Source organism: Acyrthosiphon pisum, chromosome A1, assembly GCF_005508785.2.
Source record: "Acyrthosiphon pisum isolate AL4f chromosome A1, pea_aphid_22Mar2018_4r6ur, whole genome shotgun sequence".
NCBI classification, from domain to species: domain Eukaryota; kingdom Metazoa; phylum Arthropoda; class Insecta; order Hemiptera; family Aphididae; genus Acyrthosiphon; species Acyrthosiphon pisum.
Window position 1 is genome coordinate 27,484,165 of NC_042494.1, and position 23,806 is coordinate 27,507,970.

Sequence of the window (23,806 nt, forward strand, 5' to 3'; positions counted from 1 at the left end):
ATCTCATATGTATAACAGTATTGTCACAATGATATTTTAATAACGTTAACCCGATGTCAGCCTGCAAAAAGTTTCATACTGGTCACCAACATAATTTTTTTTTTTTCAAGACTAATGTTGAATAAAAAAACACATTTTTTGTTGACATCAAAATATAATATAAAGATCAAAGCATAATATTGTAATATAATTCAGCGTAGGCAAATCAATTTATGGTTGGCCGATAGGTCAGTTTGAATTCCAATTTTTAATATGAATTTCCGCAGTTGTAACAGTAAATTTATTTTGTCACATAATAATTTTAAAGTTGAGAAACGCTGTTACTATTATACCCAGAACGATGATAAGTTATTGGGGTAACTATACTGTAATAGTATTATAGTTAACCAGTATTAATTATTATTAATATTGTTGTTAAAATTGTATTAATTCGGTCGTCGGTAGGTGGTAGATACGTACCTAAAACGCAACATTCGTCCATGCCGCAGTCTTCTGAGCTCTGGCACCCGAGGAAAGATGGTTTGCTTGGATATGCCGCCACAGTAGCCACCAAAATCGTAACTGCTACCAAAGATAGTTTTCCCATAATGTTGGTATTCATTTTGACTTCGGTATTTTATATTCCAAATCTGAAAACGAATGACACAAAATCAGCATTTTTAAACATACAACCATTGATTATAAATACTAAAATAAGATCGTGTCAATATATCATTTAAACGTTAAAGTTAGTGGTCCAAATATGCTACAAATCTAATCAAAATCTTGAACGATAAACCGTAACGTATACTGCATGAATCTATGAATATAAACCAGAAAGCTAATTTATGTACTTCTGGTGTTTTCGTTTATCATATTATTATTTTAGTTGTACCTATTTATATAATATAGTATTACAGCTTTGGTATTTGACAATATTGTATGTCAATAATACTACACTACGATAAATGTTTTGTTTTAAGATATATTTAAATAAAACAACAATAGTTCGTAAACTCATATAATATTATGGATAAACATTCCGGACGTGGTGGATGAAGGCTATGAAAAATAAAAACTAAAATTAACGTTAAGCAACTACGTTATGACGTATATAAACATTAAATACACATGATACCTACGTGTAAATCAAACGATAAACAGAGCAGTAATTGAACAAACTATATAGTTTGAAACAATTTGGAAACGAAATTCCATAATATATCTCGAACATACCAAGTTGGGATGAACATTGAGTCAATTTTCTTACGCGATTCGGATAGTACAATTGTAACTTTTAGCAAGTTTACCAAGCAAATTATACGTAAAGTACTTCAACGTCTATGCAAATTCTCTATACCTATTTTCGAACGTTATACATTATAATATTATATTGAAGAAGTATATAATCTCTACACAATATAATTAAGACGTGTTTCGACTCCGAACAATTTTGTTCAGATTTTATACGATCGATGACTAATAAAAGATCAATAAGCCAACATACGACGGTTATTTAATCGATCTTGTAGCGTCGAGTTTCGAATGTTTTTAGATTTTCCGTTTCACGTGATTAACTTTGATTCGTAGCCCGTAGGTACATCAAATTTTCGTATTATATCACTTTATAACACGTAGGTATAGATATAACGCATGTAACACACTACACAGTAACACGCCAATGCGACCCAATAATCAAATCAGACATGTTTTTTTTATCGCTGGACGTCGGTGGCTTATTTAAAATGTTGCGTATCAGCATTACGAATACATACAAACAAATTCATTATACATACAATTTACCCATACTAACATACCACATTTTTTGCTGATTATTCTACTAATGGATTTATCCTACTATCGAGATCGGACATTATTTGTACGCATTCTCTCTTTCAAAATTAACGCTTTGTGAAAAATCGCAATCTCGTCGAAAATCTATATACCAGGTACGTATATATTTTTTTTATATTCCATCGACTAAACAAAAACACATCACAGCCGTTACAGTGCGCATATGGTCGCAAAAAAAAAAATATTAATAAACCAAAATTCGGATAGCAACACAGAGGCCGTATCAGTAATTGTTATATTTTATATTTTATGCCAACAACCCCTTAAAATATATACAATAATACTTTAACTTTAATATACTTTAATATTACTTTTTAACAGTTCTTTATATCATCTAAACTAACAATAACTCGAAAACCCTAAATACGGAACTTAGGCGCATACATGATAAATATAAACAGACAAAAGTATGGGTATTCGAAATAAACGCGATCGCAACTTCTATAGACCAATATAAGTCGTTTTTGTTGGAGTCCCGTTAAGACACCACATTTGATAATCACTGTAAAAAGATAGGGACGTTATCTTTTCAAAAAAAGAACGATTAACATTTGGTACAAATGAAAAACACCTAACAATTATTAATAAAATTATGAAAATAATATGTCATGATAAAATATTTTGAATTTCCTTATTTATATTAAAGGCTCGTAAAATGTATTAATATACACTCTAAAAATTAATAAAATAAGCCGAAAATGCTAAGAAATACCCTAAAAAAGTTGCAACTTTGAAGTATCAGCTGTTAAATGAAACGAAGTAGGTACCAATGTACTTAGAATGCATTTGAGCACCCAAAAGTAATTAAACTTTGCATTGAAATCCAGATCTTATAATAATATATATAATATAATACCTGGCATGTATGTTATATAAAATACGCAAAATTATGGTCATCGGTGGGGGGAGGGGGTGTGAACAAACGTTTAGAATTTAGATGCTAAGTTCTAGAAGACTCGGAACTGATTTCACGTACCGGATATAAAAATGAGTAATAACTCGATAGTGGTCGTCGTCCCTGTCGTGTGATACATTACATAAACTCGATATTACCGCAATATCAGAGTCATGAAATACCGACGGCATAAAAATACTATTAAAATCATCGCACGCCATGTTTTCGAAATTCTATAGTCGCGCGACTAAGACGATTGACTCTCTGTGACGCAACGGACGAAATAATATTATTATTTCAGCCTCAACGCGGGCGGATTTTACGGAACAATAGGCTTAAAATGTAAAATATCATAAATGCATAATACTATTAGACAGTGCCATATTATAACAGAGCGTTATTATCTTCTCTCGGATCGACCAGGCTAAGTTACGTACAGGCGACAGTACACGCGCGTATATTTCGTGCATGAAATCCGGATTTGAAAAAATCTTAAATTTATCGAATCACGGGCATGCACGTGACCTGATAATATTGCCCCGATGCGTGGTGTTCCATGTCTGATAATTGTAATCGTAAATCGTTTTGTACACGAAATATATCTCATCATTTTATACACGCGGGCAAAATACTTACATTTTAGATATTATATATATGAATATTTGATTATTACACAACTATTCGTAACTTGAAAGTATATGCGGTGTATTAATGTTCGATTGGCACTATGTCCATATTATTATGCGTAGATGTGAAGTTTACGTAAAGAACTTTTTAGGACATTTCACACGAATTTTTCACGATTGTTTTCGGAAATGTGATTGGCCGTTTTACGTTCTCCGTTTTTCTTATACACAACGTTATACCATAATAGCATTTAGTCGTTTTGTTTACTGTATAATGTGAATCACCAAGCATGCTCACCTTCGTTTTTCTTTTAATATAAAATTCATTAAAAATATGAATTTATTGTATTTTGGTACATATTCAAAGACCATATTTTCAAATTATTGGATTGTTTTATACTACTTTTTTGATTTGTTTGGTTTATACATCATGTACTAAAACGTATGTACTTATTTAAACTATAAGGTCAGTAAAATGTTTACCTATATAAAGTAAAATATCAACTTACAGTGATATTTTCGGTAAACCGTCTTGCAATAAACATTTATAACAAACTAGCGATTTACACAAAGATTCGGCTAAAATGTTGTTATGATATTAAATATTGATTTCGGAATAATAACGCCACACAATTTCACCTGAATTTAATAACTTTTACTAAGACGGCTTGATAAAAACCTCAATTTTCATATTATAGCCATACATTTGTACGGAAATGCCGATAATATTGTCACGTGTAGATTTTCCCACACAATGTGAGCCAAATAAAATGTAAGTCCGACATGTATAATTTCGCATATGAACGATAATAATTCATCGAGGTTGTCTGTAGCGAACAACGAAAACAACAGACAAAATATGTAATGTTATATATTATTATAATTTATAAATATATTATATTACGTCGTTGTCTGTAAAAAAAATTTGGCAAAAACTGGATATATACGTGACGATAGACGGATAACTATAAATTAGAATAATACCGGTGTATATTGTATCCATTGTTTCGATTCATATTCTCGCTTGGACAAAATAGTGTACACAAAACACATTCCGGACGAGCTTCCAAGATAAAAAAAAAAATATTATATAATATTTTATTGTAAGCCATCATAAGTAGTGGACACGTCACTGTCAACATGATAAAAGTGGAGAGTTCCGCAATCGTTAAACCATGGACCGGTTAACAGGGACATTCCACGAAAAGCGGCAACTCGACATTTAATTCTAACGACAAAATGCATACATTATTGAGCTATAGCGTCCACCATTATAGTCACCTCAGATTCAATGACTCTATACACTCTGTATAATAATATAGTTTTAGAATAGTTTTTCCATCATACAAATGAAAAATAAAAATATCATATCTGCAAAAAATAGTTTTATAATATTATATACGTCATGTATTTGGTACCTAAACGATGTCATAATTGTGAAACTATAAAAAAAAAATTATAATAAATGGAAGATCACTGCGACCATCCTAATTCAATATTCGAAATTATTCTGTAATGTAAATTTAACTATTAGATATTGTGATATATAATATACTAACCCTATTATTATATTACCTATATAATATATTGGTGTATATGAGATTAGAATTTAGTATAGTACAACATGAAATAAGCGTTGAACGAAGAAACTTCGTGGACATAATAATATTTTATATTAAGGTATATAATGTTCAATATATTTTATACGATTTAAAGAAACTTAAAACCAAATAGTTTTACGACGAAATATCACCAGTCGAAGCTATATTATATTATGTTATACTCAGTACCGTTTTTATTTATTTTAATACATACGGCTATCGGGCTATGAACAAATCGAAATTTGATTGTCATATAATAGACTTATAAGAGACGATCTGATTATTGGTCGTCGTCGAGTGCGATAGCGCCGCATATTCCATAATATAATTTTACGATGTTTGTTTTATATTATGTGCGTATGAAATCATAATCGAGAAAAACATGTAGGTACTATACTCACGACGACAATTCCATATACTTTGCGTAGGATTATACATTATTATTAATATATGAGCTTACATATATCGGCCATTTTGTTGCGACGTAAAATATTACACACGTATAATTAATAGGTATTAATAATAATATGATGATGGTTATAGATGTAAAAACGAATTCGATATTTTTATAGTATCTATTATCATTATAATTAGATGTGCAAAGGGTTAACCTGATATTTTTCTCTCAATAATTAAATAGTTAATATATTATATTATTTTAAAACGGATAGTTGTTACGACGATATAATATATGTGTTGTGTTCGAAAACAACATAATATATCGTTATACATTGTTTTATACTATTATTATATTACAACACGACGCTGAGTGTCTATAATTTGGAAAAAGTTATTTGTTTTCTTATACATTGTTAGTTTTAAAATAAAATCGAAAAAAATGAAGAAAATGTCAAAAGATAGGACCTATAACAGTCGTATGTAGTGATATTTTGATTATATAATTATATCAGCCAGCTTTTCAGATTAAGTGAAAATTATTCATATCATTGATTTATCATTTATCATAACTTTTTTTTTCATAGACCTCGATAATTTTAAAGAATTAATTTTCACAACAACAACATTTTTGTGATGAATAGGAATTTTTGATGATATAAAACTATGCAGTACGCCAGTAAATGATAATCTTTGGTCGTTGGTACTTCTATTTGTATATAGGCAAAACAATGGCGTAGCTGGGAGTTAAAGCTGCTGCAGCCCCCCTGCCCCCCTCAAATTTCAGGAAAATTTTAAAATGCTTTTAGTGTTCTGTGAACATGTATGTAAGATATAAGATACAGCATGATGTATTAAAATTGTGATATGTATGAAGGGTGCAGCTTTTTTGTTTTGCTTTACTTAGTGTAATTATGTTCAAGATTTTACTCCTACCAGCAAATATGAATTTATAGTGATGTTAATTTTATAATATTTTTTTTTGTAAATTGTTTACCTAGGTCTTGACACAAATCTCTGAGAAGTGTATTGTTTTTGGCTGATGAATCTAATAAATAGTGTTCAAATGGTGAGTTTGATATTTTATGTTTTGTGGCAAGTGTAATCCTTCCGGCAAATATCTGAAATATTATATACCTATTCACTAATTCCTGGTAATCAGCATTATACCAAACAGCCGAACCTCTCTCATTTAACAAAATGATCTGCCCATAACCCCCTCTCCCAACCACTAAAACAAAATCGCGGCTACACCACTGAGGTAATATGATATACATATTACGTACATACCAAATAATGATAGTAGTGAAAACAAATTCTAAAATAAAAACAAAATGATTAAAAAAAATCTTTGTAGATATTACGTATACTAAAGAAGTAAGAAATTAACAAACAAACAACAAATTAGACACGTAGGTACGTAAGTATCCATCGATAATAATATTATGACGTGTGTGCACGTATTGTTTATGTACCTATTACATTACAACTGCGTCGACGTATAAATCCGGTTTTAGGTAAAAACGCGTGCGATACCGGCATAAATAATAAGAAAAAAAACAATAATTAACTCGTTAAAACAAAATGCGAAAAATTTCAAGAATTTCGATTTGCGGTTATTCGGTTACGTACTACACTCGCGCTGTAATGATAGGTCCAATAACATATTATAATAGTATGTTATTGTATACATTTTTAATAATAATAATATGCTATCTTCGCAATAATAAGAATGATTTACTGTTTGACAAAGTGGGAAAACTTCTTCGATAAACGTGCACGCTCAGCATCCGTATGGGTACGGTTAACATTTTTTGAAATATTATACCGTAGATTATACGCGTTGGTTGAAAAACTCGCGTCGCAAATAAAACGGTTCTTGACAATAAGGATGTGATATTTTGAAACCACAACGCGTCGCGGATCGTTGTGTTTACATTTTATTTTAATATACATAATCAGATAATCTACATCTACGTGTATGTACATATTATATTATAGTAGGTATATTAAACGCACATTCACGATTTGTCGTAAATCAATAGGTATTGACGCTCGCGGTACAGTAAATAGAATATGCATAAAATAATTGGTTCATAATAATATATGAGCTTGTTTATAAGGTAATGTATAAAGTAGGTACGTATGTTAATATTATTTATGATAGACTTAGTTTATTTTATTGATACTAGTGCATACAAGAGAGTCACTATAATATAGTTGTTTTCCCGTTGTCTGCGGAAACTGCAATTTTGTTTACTCATATTAACGGGAAAATGACTGCACCCTGCACACTCGGTAGTCGGTGTATATACGTGGATGATATAGATTTAAATACCTATCTAGTGAATGAAACAAATATAATAAATTAATAACAATATACGATTTCGTGGCATACCTAGTGTTTATCACAATATGCACTAACTACGTGGTACTGAAAATAATATTTTATCTTATTAATTAAGTATTATTAATAATTATACAATAATATACATTATACAACTTACTGCATTATTATATAATTTAGTATAGGAATAATTTTGAGTTGCGCCAGGGGGTCTTTCTAATATATTAACATTTTGACAGTAAAATAATGTTAAATTGATAAATGCCAAAAATGAGGAATAAAGTACAATCAGTATTCAATTCCACATTTCACTGTATTACAGTGTATTTTCGGTTTCCAATTCATAATATTTCTTCATTACATTTTATTTAGATACAAATAATATATTATTTAACACAATCTGTGGACCACAAAAGTTTTATTGCCGAATAAATGCGTAATGTCGTTTTATTTATTCGCAGCTATTGCGGACGAACCATGCTGCGAAATGCACATATTATGTATATATAAAACCTAACCTAACCTAACCTAACCTATATATATAATATAAACAGTAAAGGCGTATTGTGTGTGTGTGTGTGTGTGTGTGTGTACTGTGTAGTAAAGCGTGTGCAGTGGCAAAGAGTATTGAAACATCAAATGTTTTAATATTGTTCTCGGCGTAAGGGGTGTAACACGTTAATGATGAAATACGTGAAAGTGCAAACGTAGACGCTCGTAAAAAAAAAAAAATAAAAAATGTACAAAAAAAGTAGGTATGAGTGAAAAACAAGAAGCGCAGTACTATACAGTCATTTTATGAAGGAACGCGATTTTTCTTCTTTTCTTTGCAAGAATTTTGTTTTTTAAATATACGTCGTTGCGCAATGAAACGTAGGCGCAGTAAAAAAAAAAAACCAAAGAAAGACGATAAACATCGTTTATTCTATTTCTTTTCAGCGCTTTTTCCATTAAGGGAATGATAAAAAATAACTGTTGGAAAAATTAAGAACTGTAGAATTTCAACCTGGATAAAGTCATCTTTTTATTATTTTTTTCAAACAAATAATGTTCTCCTTGGACACACGTGATATTATAGCATGCGATTGTGCAAATCTTATCAACTAGTTAAAGCTTATACGGTAGACGGGCTGGTGTGAATTAAGGAAAATACAAAATCATTTTTTAGCCAAGAATGAAAATGATCTTGTTGGATCGAAGACGATTAAATATCAATACGATAATAACATAAGATAGCATAAAACAAGACGTGAGAAAACAAACTGTACGGTCTTAATATCTTATGCTCTTATTGTTGTAGGTTTCTATACACGACAACATATACGAGCCTACTACAAACTAAAACCCAACCGATAACTTGCTGAGCAATGACTTTAGAAAATAAATACTGGAAATACATTTAAAATATATCGACTAAATCAACAATTTTCTACATGTGTAAAGATGGATGGTAAATTTGAAATTATTAAACTTATACTAGACAAATTAGTAGATCAAAGGGTTCGCAGTAAAACGGACCATACAAAATATGTTAGGTATACCTGCAAAATAAATGTAACGAATTCTGCACCGGGAGTCCTACTGCAGTTTGAGCGATCCGAGAGTCGGGTCTCCCCGACAAGATATTTTGGCACGGCCAATAAGAAGGCGGTGTGTATGTAGGTACAGTAATAATCGTTATTTATATAATAATAAATAATAGTATTATGATATGGATAGTATGTCGCGGTTATCGGTGGCGTGGCGCTCGTGATGGGTCGACCGTCACGACGATAACGCGCGAGCGCGTGTCGCAATAATAATGGGTACCTATATAGGTAGGTAAGTTGGCGATTTCTCAACGGAACATATCGAATCGAATTTTTTCCTTCTCGCCCACGTCCAACGGATCCGCAACGTCGGTTGCGGCGTGAAAATACCGGGCGGCCGCGGACGTTTATGTAAAATTCAAGAATAATATCATTATAATATCGGGTTCGTCGGCGCCCCGGGGAGGGTCGTGGCGTGCAGGCCGAGAGAAGAGCGCTTAAGACGCGCATAATAACAATAATAAATATATATATAACCATGGAGGTGTATCATAATATGTTATTATATTATATGCAACACTGCATTGGCGGGAGACTACGACACGAAACGGGATCGCGAATGATAATATTATTTTAACGCTTGCGCGCGGCCTCCGCGACTTCGAGTGAAGACGATTTGTTCTTCGATCGGATTTTTGTGTCGATCGATTATTACTATTATACGGTTGTGGAACGCCTCTCTCTATATGTATACCTCTACGTATATATTATAAATAATGCATATACACGCAGGTTACCGGAGGCGCACACGCGCGTGTTTTTCCGTGCGCGGACACGACACCCGTGTCTGTCAACGATCCAATCGACCCGATGAGCAATTGAAAAAATTTAATCGGCCCGCAAAATAATAATCAGCTACTATTTACACTATAATACTATTTGGTATTTACAAGTGCATATAGGTATAAGGAACGTGGATGAAAAATGAAAATAATATTTGTTCGTATATTTAGATCTATACAGTATAGACAATTATACCTATAGTAGTACCTATACACTATGATCTTACAATAAAATGTTTTTAGGATCACAGTAAAAACCAAATATAACTTATACAACAGTTTGGTTCTCTGTAAAAATCACAATAATTTTATGGACAAAATATGGATTCAAACGGAATACATTCTGGTTTCTAAAAAGACTGCATGGTGTCGTTTCGTGTAGCGCATATAGGTACACTGACCTATACATAATTTGAACATCGCATTTTCGAAACCAGGATTTATTTATGTATGTAAACGGGGGGAGGAGGGGGATAGTGGTAAGTTATACGCGATACCTGACACAAACTTGCACATTATTTATGTAGTATATAGGTAGTAAAAATGTATACATTTTTTCTAAACAAACAAAATCATGAAACATAAAAACACTTGTGCAACAGTCTTTAGATATTATATATTTATATCCTCATCACCACATTATCCCATTTGATGGTTGCACCAACTATAATTGATATGGACGTATATGGACGTGAGGATAATAATAAGACAGCATACAAGTTACTCTTTACACAATAATAGATACGTAGTACAACTGTAGCAGGTATCTATAGCAATTCATGTTAGAAGAAATAATATCTTTTTCATTCCGACGTAAACAGGTATAGTGATATAACTTTTTATTTACGAGTTTTCAATAATATAGTTTAGTTAAAATCGTAATACGCCGCCAAAAGTTTTTAATTATAGTTTGTGCTCAATTCCCCGTATATAATATGATTAGGTAATAGTAATATACTGCAGGAAGCGGTTGTTAGTTCAAATTATAATCTTTCGGTTCATTTTTTAAATTTTTTTTATAAATAAATATAATAATATGTTTTAAGCTATTAGGTACACAAAGGTGAAGCATCGTAACGTAATTAATACCATTATTTCCGTATGGCTTCCTTTAATTATTAATTTTTATTGTGTACACGTTTCATTACATTTAATAATTGGCTTATCTCATCAATTCCGAATATCACGGACACCAATAACATTTAATGTAAGAACATTATTTATTTGAAATATTGTATCCAATTTTTCTTTCCCACGAATATGACGTATAGTCGGTGGAATATACGTTTTTTACAAGAACAATTAACAATAACAACGCTTTGCAGTAATGAAGACATTTTGTACATAGATTTAATTTTAAGCTGAATAACTATACAGTAGTGAATTTAACAGACGTTTGTGTAAGTAATTTATTTAAGGTACCTTCTTTAAAAAAAAAATCATTTAAGATGTTCTTTATAAAATTTAATGTAAAACGATTAATATATTTTTTTTTTAATTTAAGATAAATAAGAACGACTTTGATAAATTCAAGGAAGTTAAATTTTTTGTTTTCAACAAATTAATTTGTATTATTCTCATCTCGATTAAAATGTTATAGGTGCAAAATATCTGTATAATAATATTGCTTTAAATTTTAGATATCTAAACACTTTTATAATTAATAATACCATTAATAATTACAAATTAATTATAGTTCTGTGAAAACATAATATAGCTGGTCTTTTAAAACAGATAAGAAAAAAACATGCAAACATACTCAAGGGGATATTGATAGAAAAAACTGTCTAAAATGTATATAATATATTATGTAAAATTGTAAACATACCTACTTACATACATTAAATTCATTCAATTTACTTACAATTTTTTCAAGTTTTTTCATTAATGAATTTTTAATTTTATCAATCCGATAAGATTTATAAGTCTTTTTTGAATAGAGTTGAAATTCTGATGATCATTAACAGTGATCATAATTCATAATATTATGTGGGTAAATACAAGTATTTTAGAACGAAACGTAGACATTATAATAATAACTTAACAATAATCATATATTAACTATGGATTTAAAACGATTTAACTCAAAATACATGATATTATATATTGTATTAATATTATTAATTATTTTATCATTTGAATGTTTTTTAAAAACCATTTTTATAAGTAGCTACTCCGTATATTCTAATTCAACATTGTGCAATATGCATATTATCAAAAATATGCATTGACGCATTGTAAATACATTTAGTATCTATACAAACGTAATAACATGGGTAGGTACCTAGATAATATTATACTCTCTAACAGACAATTATCATGTTTGAGTATAATATTATTTTAAATGATTATCAGTTTTGTCTGAACAGGATGTAGTCTTAATTATAATTGTAGGTATGTCTATTTTTTTAACTCTGTTAAAGGTAAAGGTCATGTCAGTGTTTGATAATCGAAGATATTAAAATATATAGGTACCTACTATAAAACATTTTAATTTAAGTTTCATTCACAGTGAAGTAAATCTTTATTTTTATTAAGTCAACATTTTTTTTACTTCAATAAGAGTACAATAGTATATTTTAGATTCTAAGCAAAGCGATGAATGTATTGGTTTTACGATGATGTGTTTTTTATTTGTGTCTGTCGTCGCTTTTTAACACAGTTAAAATGCTTGATGATTTTCTACGACCACTTATTTTCTGATAAGAAAGTGAAGCTAGTTTGGTACTTTAAGAGAAGGGGGATCAAAAGTAAAAAATCCTCAGTAATTTTCAAAAGCACCAGGAAAAATAAAATAAAAATTAAGGAAAAACGGGAATTTTTATGCAAAATTGGTTTTCGAACAAATCGATTTTGTTTTTTGGTGTACCTACCTAACTCTAAAACAAATTACTGTAGATGAAATTTTCACTGAATGTTTATATTAGCGCTTTATTTACACCATACAATTATCAATTTTTTAAGTGTCTGACATTTTCAGTTTCCAATTTTTTTTTTTTTTTTTCTGTAATTTTCAATAAAATTTTATTCGTTGGGTCAAAAAACTTGAAAATTTAAGACAAGGCTCCTAATATGTTGTTAAAATTGAAATTGAAAAATATTCAAAATATAATGTCACATTTTTTTTAAAACATTTAAGTTCGAATTATTTTGAGCTAGAAATTCATAAAAATTTTCTTTTTAAAATCTAAAATTTGAAAATGTTGTACAAGAATCCTTATAGGTTTGTCTATCTTTATCAAAAAAAAATTACTACCGGAAAATCAAATTAAATTTTTATGAATGTTTGAACTTCAAATGTTTACAACATTGGGTATTTACTCCTGTAGCCATTTTCTTATTTTGTTGTAAAATTCAAAAATAAAATACTGTAGATAAAATATTGACAAAATTCATTAAAATCATGAAAATTGGCAAATTCTTTGGAGTTAGAATTTCATAAAGTATTTTCTATTTGTATCTAAGCTTTGAAAATGTAATACAAGATTCCCCTTAAGTTTTCCTACATTTAACATAAAAAAATACTTTACAGGAAAGTCAAATTAAATTGTTACGAGCGTTTGAAGTTAAACATTGGATATTCACCCGTAAATTAACAAATTCTCATACAACGATTTTATTATTTTGTTGTTATTCAAAAGCTAAAAACAGTAAATACTTGAAATTTACATGTTTACTTTATAAATTCCTATACCTTGATAAAATGTTCAAATTATTTTGACTCGTTTTGAGCTGTTTACGGACATTTTCTTTTTGATTTTTTTTTTCTATAAACGTCAATAAAATATTATTTGTTGGTTCAAAAAGCGAGAAAATACAAGGCGCTCCTGGTATATTGTTACAATAACAGTTCAGAAATTTTAAAGATCTGTAGGCATGTTTTTTTTATAAGAATTTAAAGTTCAATTTTTGACAACATGTATCAAATTTTAAATTTTAAAATTAATTTGTAATTGAAAATTTATAAAATGTTCAACTTTTATAGCTAAGGTTTGAAAATGTAAAACAAGGTTCCACGTAAGTAGGTTAGATATTCTGTAACCAAAAAATCTCAAAAATATAAAAATACAGTACTTTTTATAGTTATTACTGTTCAAATTTGGACAAAATATATCATTGAATTCAAATGTAATACCATCCATTACAGTAACCCACTTGTAGTCGACTGCACAGCAGAGTGACATCTACTTACTCGCTTCTTTATTATTGTATACCATAATTATGGCATTATATTCAATGATATTTGATAAAGTATTGATATTAATGCATGTGTTAATAATGTATTCAATCTATTACAATCTATATGTAGGTATCGTTTAAATACTTTATAAATACCTTTAGAATTTAAAATTGTTTAATAAATTAAATTTATTTAAAAAGTACGCATTTACTAAAACGCATTGTGTCAAATGGAATATAGATCATTTACTCAAGTATAGTATTGTATAATAATATTATTTTATTTTTTTTTACTTGTATTTAATAAATAGTAGTTAGGTATTATAATTTATATTTTACTGCAATACCAGATCTGTCTCAATTCATATAGTTATTCAATTTAAAATTGTGTGTATAATAAGTTAATTCAAATAACTTATTTCAAAACATTAAAACACATAATTATCTGATAACAAAATCGGTATACTATTCGAAAAGTTAAGAGAGAATATTGCTTGTAAATAGGTACATCAGAAGATTCTCGGGTCGTTGACTATAGTTCAATAGTTGTATTAAACAATTGATAATTTTGGGATTAATGTATACGAAAATATCCCTACACAAATCCGTCGTATAAACCATAAAGGAAAATATAGATATATACCTAAGTTACACTTAAAAACCGGTAACTTTCACACGTGAAATTCCTTCGTACCTATTCGTTTCACAACCTTTCAGTGTTCTTGACAATTCGGATGTATAATATTGCGCAATAGTAATGGCGGGTAATATTATGCACGATTGAATGCATAACCAGTAAAATATTAATTTTCACGATATGTCATCTAATGCACAAATAAATAAATAAATAAATTATGCATAAAACAATATGTAAAACGGACAATCAATCGAACCGTCCAATGGTATTTAACATATTATTATTATCTATCGCCGCCGACACCGAAACGAAATCGTAAAATATTCCACCGTCCTGTAGTAGGCGCAATAAATATATTTGAATATAAAATTCGACCAGTCGTCGCAGAATGTCGTTATGGAAATGTGGAAAACCTCGTCACTTAAACACAAACGGAATGTCTCGGAATATACCTACTACAGATTACGATATTACGATAGTAATAATATTATCTGCGGTGAATCAGCGCCAACCCGTTTCCGATTAAAAACGGCGCCATAAAATATTATTGACGGTTAAATACGGAAGTTTAAACAAAACATTAATTCATATTAATATTATGTGTACAGAAGAAACCGCAACGAGTATTATCGCTTAAAAATGTCTACGTGACACATCGGTATTAACCGTAATACGACAATTATTATTATATTTTAAAATATCAATTTAGACCATGTTTTTCGGACGTCGTCGGGCTCGCAGATCGAAATCACGACCAATCGATGATGTACCTATATAACGTAATAGCTGGGAATCCTACCAGGTCACGTTGCGTACGGGTTACACACGCGTCCTTGAACGACGAGTGCACGACGACCGTTGGCAACATTATTATTATTATTATTAATCAAACGCATTGCACTATTATATTATTATTATTATTATTATTATTATTATTACTATGGTAACCGAGAGATTTGTCGTATTATTTCGTACATCGGTCGGACGATGGTGGGTTTTTTTTTAATTACTTCTAAACGCCTTCCTCGCTGCAGTTTTGCCCGAACCCCAGATGACGGCACCGCTCGGAGGATGCACGACGGCCGCTTCCGCGTACCGTCGGTTTCCGGAGAGTAGAAACATGCCACGATCGATCGATCAGCTGCTGAGCTGCAGCATAGTACGAACTGAGCCCCATTAAAATTTTTTACGGCATATTAAAATAAGAAAATATAAAACTAATTGAGACCGTGTTCTAATACTAACGGAGTCCCGTAAAACTTTGAAGAAAAAAAATATATTTTCTTACCCACTTTTTACAAACTTAGGACTGAGTGTAAGAAAAAATCTACAGACATGGTTAAGCATGTTTTTTTCATGTTGATAATTTTTGATACATTTGATAAAAAAAATTTGTTCCTAATATAGGTTAATTAAATTAATTAATTAATTGAATGTTTTATATTAAAACTTAAACGATATTTTTTTTTGTATTAAAATCTTGATATATGGTTTGATTGTAATATAGCTGCATTTTTCATTAATCTCGTTTTCTTAAGCCCTTTTTTCAATTAGGTTCAGTTAATGTACCTACTATAATATTATAGTATTATTAGCATTGCTGTTATTTCCAATTCAACCAGAACTATAGGAACACGCAATATACATACAAAACAAAAATTAATCTACGGACTCAATTGATATATTTTTCGTTTTCCAATCGCGGACTTGATTGGTATATTTTTATTTTATACCGGGAATCAAAAAGTATATTATTTTTCCATTGTTTAGGTATGGGACTCAATTAATATGCACCAGATCGATCGAAGTAGTGCGCACAGGGATTGCTGCAGGTTATTTGCCGTCATTAACATCGTGACGGTCGTAATATTACTATCGTCTGATGCACAGCCGTTTTTCTGATGCGATTTCTATGTATTTTCGTAATACGTTTTCCTACGCATAAGCTTCACGTATTGCCCCTAAACAAATCGCGTGTTTATACCAGGGTCATGTTAATGTGTTATGTCGAATCGTCTTCTCCGCCGTGGTCACGTTTTTTTTGTGATACCATGGTCAGTGACGTACTAAGTGGTTAAGGCGGCAGTTTTTGTAGTTTGATAGTTATGTAGTCGCAAAGACTAAACAAAAAACACTATAGTGACTATTATAGGTATATGTATAATGTATATGGTATAATATATATAACTAGAGATGTTATTGATACCTTCCTAACTGTTTCACTAAAATATTTAAATACCTAGTACATTTTAACTTAGATCTAATTGTTGTTTTTTTTTAGGGGGGGGGGGATTAATCAAAGTTTACTTACTCATTTAAAATGATAAATTACCTCTCAATATTTTTATTGTAGGGACAACTGCCACCTTGTGGCGCTTCCCCCTCCCAAAAGTGCCACTTATGGGCGTACCACTGTAATTGGATACATTTCAAATGCAGAACATTTTTTTAATTCCTTACAAAAAATGTACATATTTAGGTGGAAATCAAATTAGTTGAATTTGTATTGAACTAACTAATCGACTTACTACAACTGAAGAAAGTAAAATAAACTATATATATTGTGTTGACCAAAGATTTAACTGAAAGTTGGTAAATTGGAGATGCAAACCAAACTTTAAAACTATAATCAAGGTCTTACAATTCAAATATTGATGATTAAATCAAGTAGGTAACCAACCAAATCATCATACGCGTAGCATTTTACAATGCATACTTATATAGCTTATTACTATATATTTAATATTTACGACAGAGAAATGTTAATTTTAATGAAATATTTTCCATTTAATATTTATATAATTTAAATAACACCAAACGTATTTTTTTTTCTTTTTGAACTTTTGATAATATAGATTTAATTATAAAATTTTTGAAACTTATACACTGAATAACAGAATTATGTATTTTGTTTTAAGTTTAAGTTTATTAGAATAATGCTGAACTGTATAAATTACTTTGTTACCTATCAAATTATTTTTATTTGCTAAAACGATGAAAAATAATAATACTTTATAGCTATTATTGCATTTAGTTTCACAACGTTGATATCATTAATTCATTCACATATTACATACACATTTAGAAGGACATTCTTATATAATTTTAAATCAAAGATAATTTAAATTTATACTAATATGTCATATACTATTATAGAATTAGTAATATTATGTTTATTAAACATCACATGAGCTAACTAATATAAGTTATTTTAGCTTATAAGGTTTTTTTTTTATCAATATCTTCCTTCATGAAATGTCATAATTTCATTACATTGCATTGACAAGTAGGTACCTAATACTATATCTTATATTTCTTCCATAATATAGAGGATCACGTCCAACACATCTAAACCTACGCGGAATTGTAATTAAAATAAAAATTTAAAATACGATAAAATTGTTTGCCAAGTTATTTAACCATAAACGTAAAATAGGAACATGTAGGATGAAAAATTTTTTTATGAAAATTAATTACTGCGAAACAATTACTAAAATTGAAACAGTTCGTTTTGCGAATCGATATTTTAAATTAGTTTCCAACCGTAAGCATATTTTGCGTAGTAAGCCTGTACACGTTTGTTTACACCACGGAAAGTATGTATACCTATATATTATATTATATTGTTCATCCCGGATTAAAAAAAAAAATCTTTGAAAAAGTAATATGATGACCCGCTTTTGAAGAGATTACAGCCAGTGGATAAATGAACGGCCAAAACAAAAAAACTGTTTTACAAAAGCCCGTTTTTCGTTCACCTAACACACCTAACACTGAACATATAGACACAAAGTATAGGATATAATACGCCGAACAACAAACGACTCGCTTCAACAAAATACCTACATAATAATATACATATCGAGCGTTGGCGACGAGGTAGGATGGTTCAAAAACGTCAGAAAACTTTTCGGTCGTTTGAATAAGCGTCGCCCACAGCAGCCGCCGTTGCAGACTTCTGGGCGGTAACAACAAAACAAACTTTGGCACGTGCCATCTGTTGCGCACCCGCTTGGTCGGCGGCAGATAACCGTCCAGTAACCGAACCTCAGAGACGACGGCTAAATATTGTTTGACTACACGTCGTCAATGTATAGTAATATATACGTATATAATACGATTATCGTCGTTAGGTACTCCAAAGATCACAGGTATGAAGGAAGTGGATGTGGTTTTGGCACGTGTGGGACAAATATTGAGACTTATTGTGTTTGAATGCATACAACGACTAGACAGTCCGTGGTTCATCGACGTCGATCTATCAGAAGACTTACAAAATTCAAAACCTTATTCTCTTATTAAAATGGTTGTGATGTTAGATATCCTTCCCTATTGTTTTTATAACAGTCTCGATTGATGGGTATGCACAGTAACCCTACGACGCGTCCCTACCACGCAACAGGACTATATAATACCAGGGAGATAATATATCTATTATTTATATCGTTAATACAATATTACATTTTGTTCTATTATTTTTGTTTTGATTCTTAATTTTTAATTTTTTTTTTTTAATGACAACATAATATGGGTATTACATTATTAATTCTTTATTACAATGCGTAATATTTTCCGAGACTTTGTTGTATAAAAATCAAATTTATGAGTTATAACTATGTATAAAAGTTTAGATGATATGAGTGGAATGGAATAGCCATCTAAATTTGGTTCAATAAGTCACATTTTACACATCAAAACTTAAAACACATAAGTTATTACTTACTAATTACTCGTCCAAAATTTGATTTTTATGTATCAAAACAAATATGAATAATATTCTGCTTGGGAATGTGTAATTAAAAATATGTGTTGTCATTCAAAAAAAGTACGAACTTGAAAAATTATGATGGTAACAATATGTTCAGAAGTATACCTAAATATTTTTTTTTTAAATCTTATTTAGTAACGACTTAAAATTATTTTAAAACTTAACAACAAAATCGATAATAGTTTTTCGAATACTGCAGAGTGTATCACACTAACGACGTTATAGCGTATAGTATAATATCACGGTACATCTCTCGTTCAACTTACCAGTTCGGGGACGATGGTGCGACGACGTAGACAGGTTAAAGGAAATTCGTTGCGAGGTCGATCTGACGTGGATTCACTGGAGTGGTAGTTTTCGGATGTGTAATTATTATGATAATCGATCGTAAACGCCGCGGGAAATCGGATTAAATCCAAAGTGTACAATGTATATTATGGGAAAAAAACAAACGGACTTTTATCGATCTCTGGTACGGGACTCGAACGGGTAAACCGGTTACGCGCAAAACAAACACACAACAGTTATAATAATATGATACCACGGTTGCAGTATAGGTACGACAACGGTTCCGCGACAATTGGCCGGGCCCGCGAGTCCACCGTTGCATATAAAGACCGATGATGAGCCGCTAGCCGCTCCACCCCTCCCTCCCCCCCGGACCCCACCAATATCGGACCGAGGTCACGGCTACGCGGCGCGCCGTTCGACGGTTGCGGCTGCTGCTGCGACGGAGGCGTCGGCAATGGTGGCGATGACGTCAACGGGCACGCGAGGGCCGCGGTGCAGTCCGAGTAGGAAACTCTGCGCACATGCACACCGCCGCGGTCATCCGTTTTACGGTCTCTTCGTCGTCTTAACGTCCTCGAATTTGACCATTGGACTTTGGTCTTGGAATCGCATCCATTTCAATGAGTTTCATCGCCCGGTCATAATTATTGGTTTTATAGAATTTGAGTCATTGGAAACCATAGATTTTGTAGTTCCTAACACACTTCGATGCAATGTTTCATCTGGTCCGCTGTTGACAGTTTTTGAATAGTCGTAGGTATATAGCTAGTGTACACATTTCCCAGATACACTTCCCATACCCTGTAAATCATTCGTTAAAAACCAATGACAGCGTGTACATGCCAACTTCATTGGTTACTTCACAATATATTATACGTCTATATAGAAGTCAATCGTAGTTCGCCGAACGAGAGTGTAATGAGGTATACTGATATCATCTGTCCGTGGTCTTTAAGTTCACCCAGGACTTTTCAGATCACATTCAACAGAGTTCCGGCCATTTTTGAAACATTAAAACCACTCAAAAGTTACACAACGACTTAGGTAAAACATTATTCCTTCAAAATTCAAGTCTTCAATTTATTTTTACCGATTTTGAAACAAAATTTTATACACGCGCTCGTTTTTCAGTATCGTCGTAAAATCGTGTTTTCAATTTTCATGCAAAATGTGTGATGTGCGTGAAGTTGGCCCCACCACCACCACAACCAAATTATTTGCAAATAATTTCCCAGTCCGGTATATATATCTAAGTAAAAAGTCGGGGGGGTGCACCTTTTGAGATACGAACTTCAAAATTGTAAGAACAATTTTCCGAATTTGCAAATATTTTCAGTGTTGGCAAAATTTTGAAATTATCTTATTTCCGGTTTTGTTTCTTTTATATCAGACTGGGAAATTATTTGCAAGTTCTGAAAACCTACAAATACTTGAAATTATGTGACTATTTGACGCGCACTTCAGTCAATGACTGGTACGAATTTTATTGTGCAATATAAGTACCTTATATCTTTACTAAGACACAGGAAATTATCACACGTTTATTTCAGTACAATAATATATATTATACCTAGCGATAACATAAAAAGTTTTTTTATCTAAAATTGTAGTCTTGGCATTTATTGAACATATATATCTCGTAAATCGTCTCGGGATGACCGATTCGGTTTCCGCCAAACACGTGTTTGCAATCTGGTGTAATATGGTAATAACTAATAGATATTTGGTGTCTATATATATGTACCTATAACAGTAATAGTATAAAACATCGCTTATAAGACTCAAATTTTCATCAAGGACACTTCCAGTTTCGCAAAAAAATGTATAAAAACGTAGACATTTTTGATAAAATGTCTAAAATTCCTAATAAATTGGTTTTTAAAGTTGTTATTGTGTTGTAGTGGTCTCAATATTAATGCCTTAGGTATGTGTACAGCAATAATTGTTATCGCATTTCATAAGCAATACGAGTAGTAGAAGCAGTAAATTTTTGAAAGTATTAAGTAACAAAAAACAAACAAAAATAACACATCTTTTAATAAATAATAAATATTATGTAATAAATAATATGTAAAATTAAAATAGAAAATAAAGATAATATTTAATTTTAGAATATGTTTTTTTTTTGTTTGGTCCCCACTTCTCCTATATAAGGTTTATTTGGCTATATAACGTTATAAGACTCACTTTGTACTGGTCCCAAAATGAATCTTATAAGCGGCGTCCACTGTACTATGTGTCACGCACTATCTACTTGACCCGCGCAATGTCCTCGACCGGGTGGCTACTGGACAGTAAAAAAAACGCGCTCAACAATATACGCGCGTGTTTAGTATATCGAATTATTACAATGACGCGCGAGAGATGAGTAATTGGTTTTTCGACGGATCATTTAAATGGGTATGTTTCTTTATCGTTAATCACACTCGTCGTAATCTTCTGTAATGCGTAGTTATATTGTTGTTATATAGTATACGATATTTTATGTATATGTACTGGTGTCTGGTTGTGCCACCGTGTTTTCGTGTCTCGGCTTTACGCCGCGGGAAAGCGGGAAAACCACGAGGTCACCCACGTCTTATTGTGCCTACATAAGAAAAACAAGACTATCGATATGAGGATCCTTACTAGGCAATAACTGCGCACACTAAGCCGCAAAGTCGAAACTAGACAATAATATTATTATACATTTTTTTAACACACTAACATGTTTGCCTATACTATAGGTACTACCATTGATTATATTTATAGTCAATGGTACTATACCTATATATTAGTTATATACGCTATAGGTAGTATATGCAGTTCGCTAACAATTTATGTAATCTTAACACAATTTTCTTTAAGAACTTCACCGTTCTACGATCTATTACTGTCTTTACTGATTACTGAATGCCCATCGATACTATAGATTAAAAAAAAAATGTATTATAGTTTTGTGAATATTTTATTTGTATCGAGGCAATACTTTTCGCTATGTTTTAAATTGAATGATTGATTTTGATTTAAATTGAATTTCAAATCAATGTCGATTATTTTAAACCACGTTCAGTCCACAACCCACATCGACATCGACCATATAATAAAAAATATCCTTCTCTGAAAAAGTCGATAGCAAAGTACATACCACATTCATATAATACCGACGCATTGTGTAAACGATTGTTTTTTATTAAAAATTTCCCTGTACAAGTCGCTGTCGCCTGTCAATTGTCATTATAACATATTATATATGCGTGCGATATGGACAGACACGACCACAATATTATACTAGTTGGAGGCCGTTCAACGTTTATAATCTATAATTGGACACGCACAAGATCTTCAGTCGATAGGACTTTAATTAAATAAATCGATAAGATCGTTAAAATCAAATTAAGGACCGATACCAGTTCGATGTCTTTCTTGTTGATCGAACAAAGCGCTCGGTTTTTGACTTTTCCCAGTTACCCCATAGGCGCACAAGCGCTAATAGGGTGTGGCATATAGCCACGGTTAAAATGTCAATGCCAAAAAAAATTAACTGTTGCCATCTAACGACAATTTTTTAAGGGTTATGCTAATTTGGTTTTAAAATATCATATTAAAGTACCTAGAATATTTAGGCATCATCGTCGCCTAATCTGGTCCCAATATATAAAATCAGAGAGACTTCAATTACCTATGAATAGCCAGCTTCACATGCTAAGCCACACTCTTTTAAAAAAAAATTTAAAAAAAAAATCAACACCATTGTAAAACCAATAGATCCCTCGCTCCACTCAGAATCTAAAATACATATAAAACCTCAAGATCAAATTGATAATTTACCAAATCCATAGTTATGGAAATTTTTTCTTTCAGATTTTGGAAAAGTGCTAAA

General features: G+C 31.1%; 1 protein-coding gene across 1 annotated transcript; it reads right to left on the bottom strand.

Annotated features, from left to right (window-relative positions):
* Positions 1–459: 459 nt before the first annotated feature.
* LOC100165702 (astakine) lies at positions 460–20,255 on the bottom strand (the record flags this gene model as incomplete). Its single annotated transcript, XM_008189439.3, is given in 2 exon segments — positions 460–629; positions 19,920–20,255. A coding segment is annotated over 1 exon segment (142 nt), but the record flags the coding sequence as incomplete, so codon positions are not given.
* Positions 20,256–23,806: the final 3,551 nt, after the last annotated feature.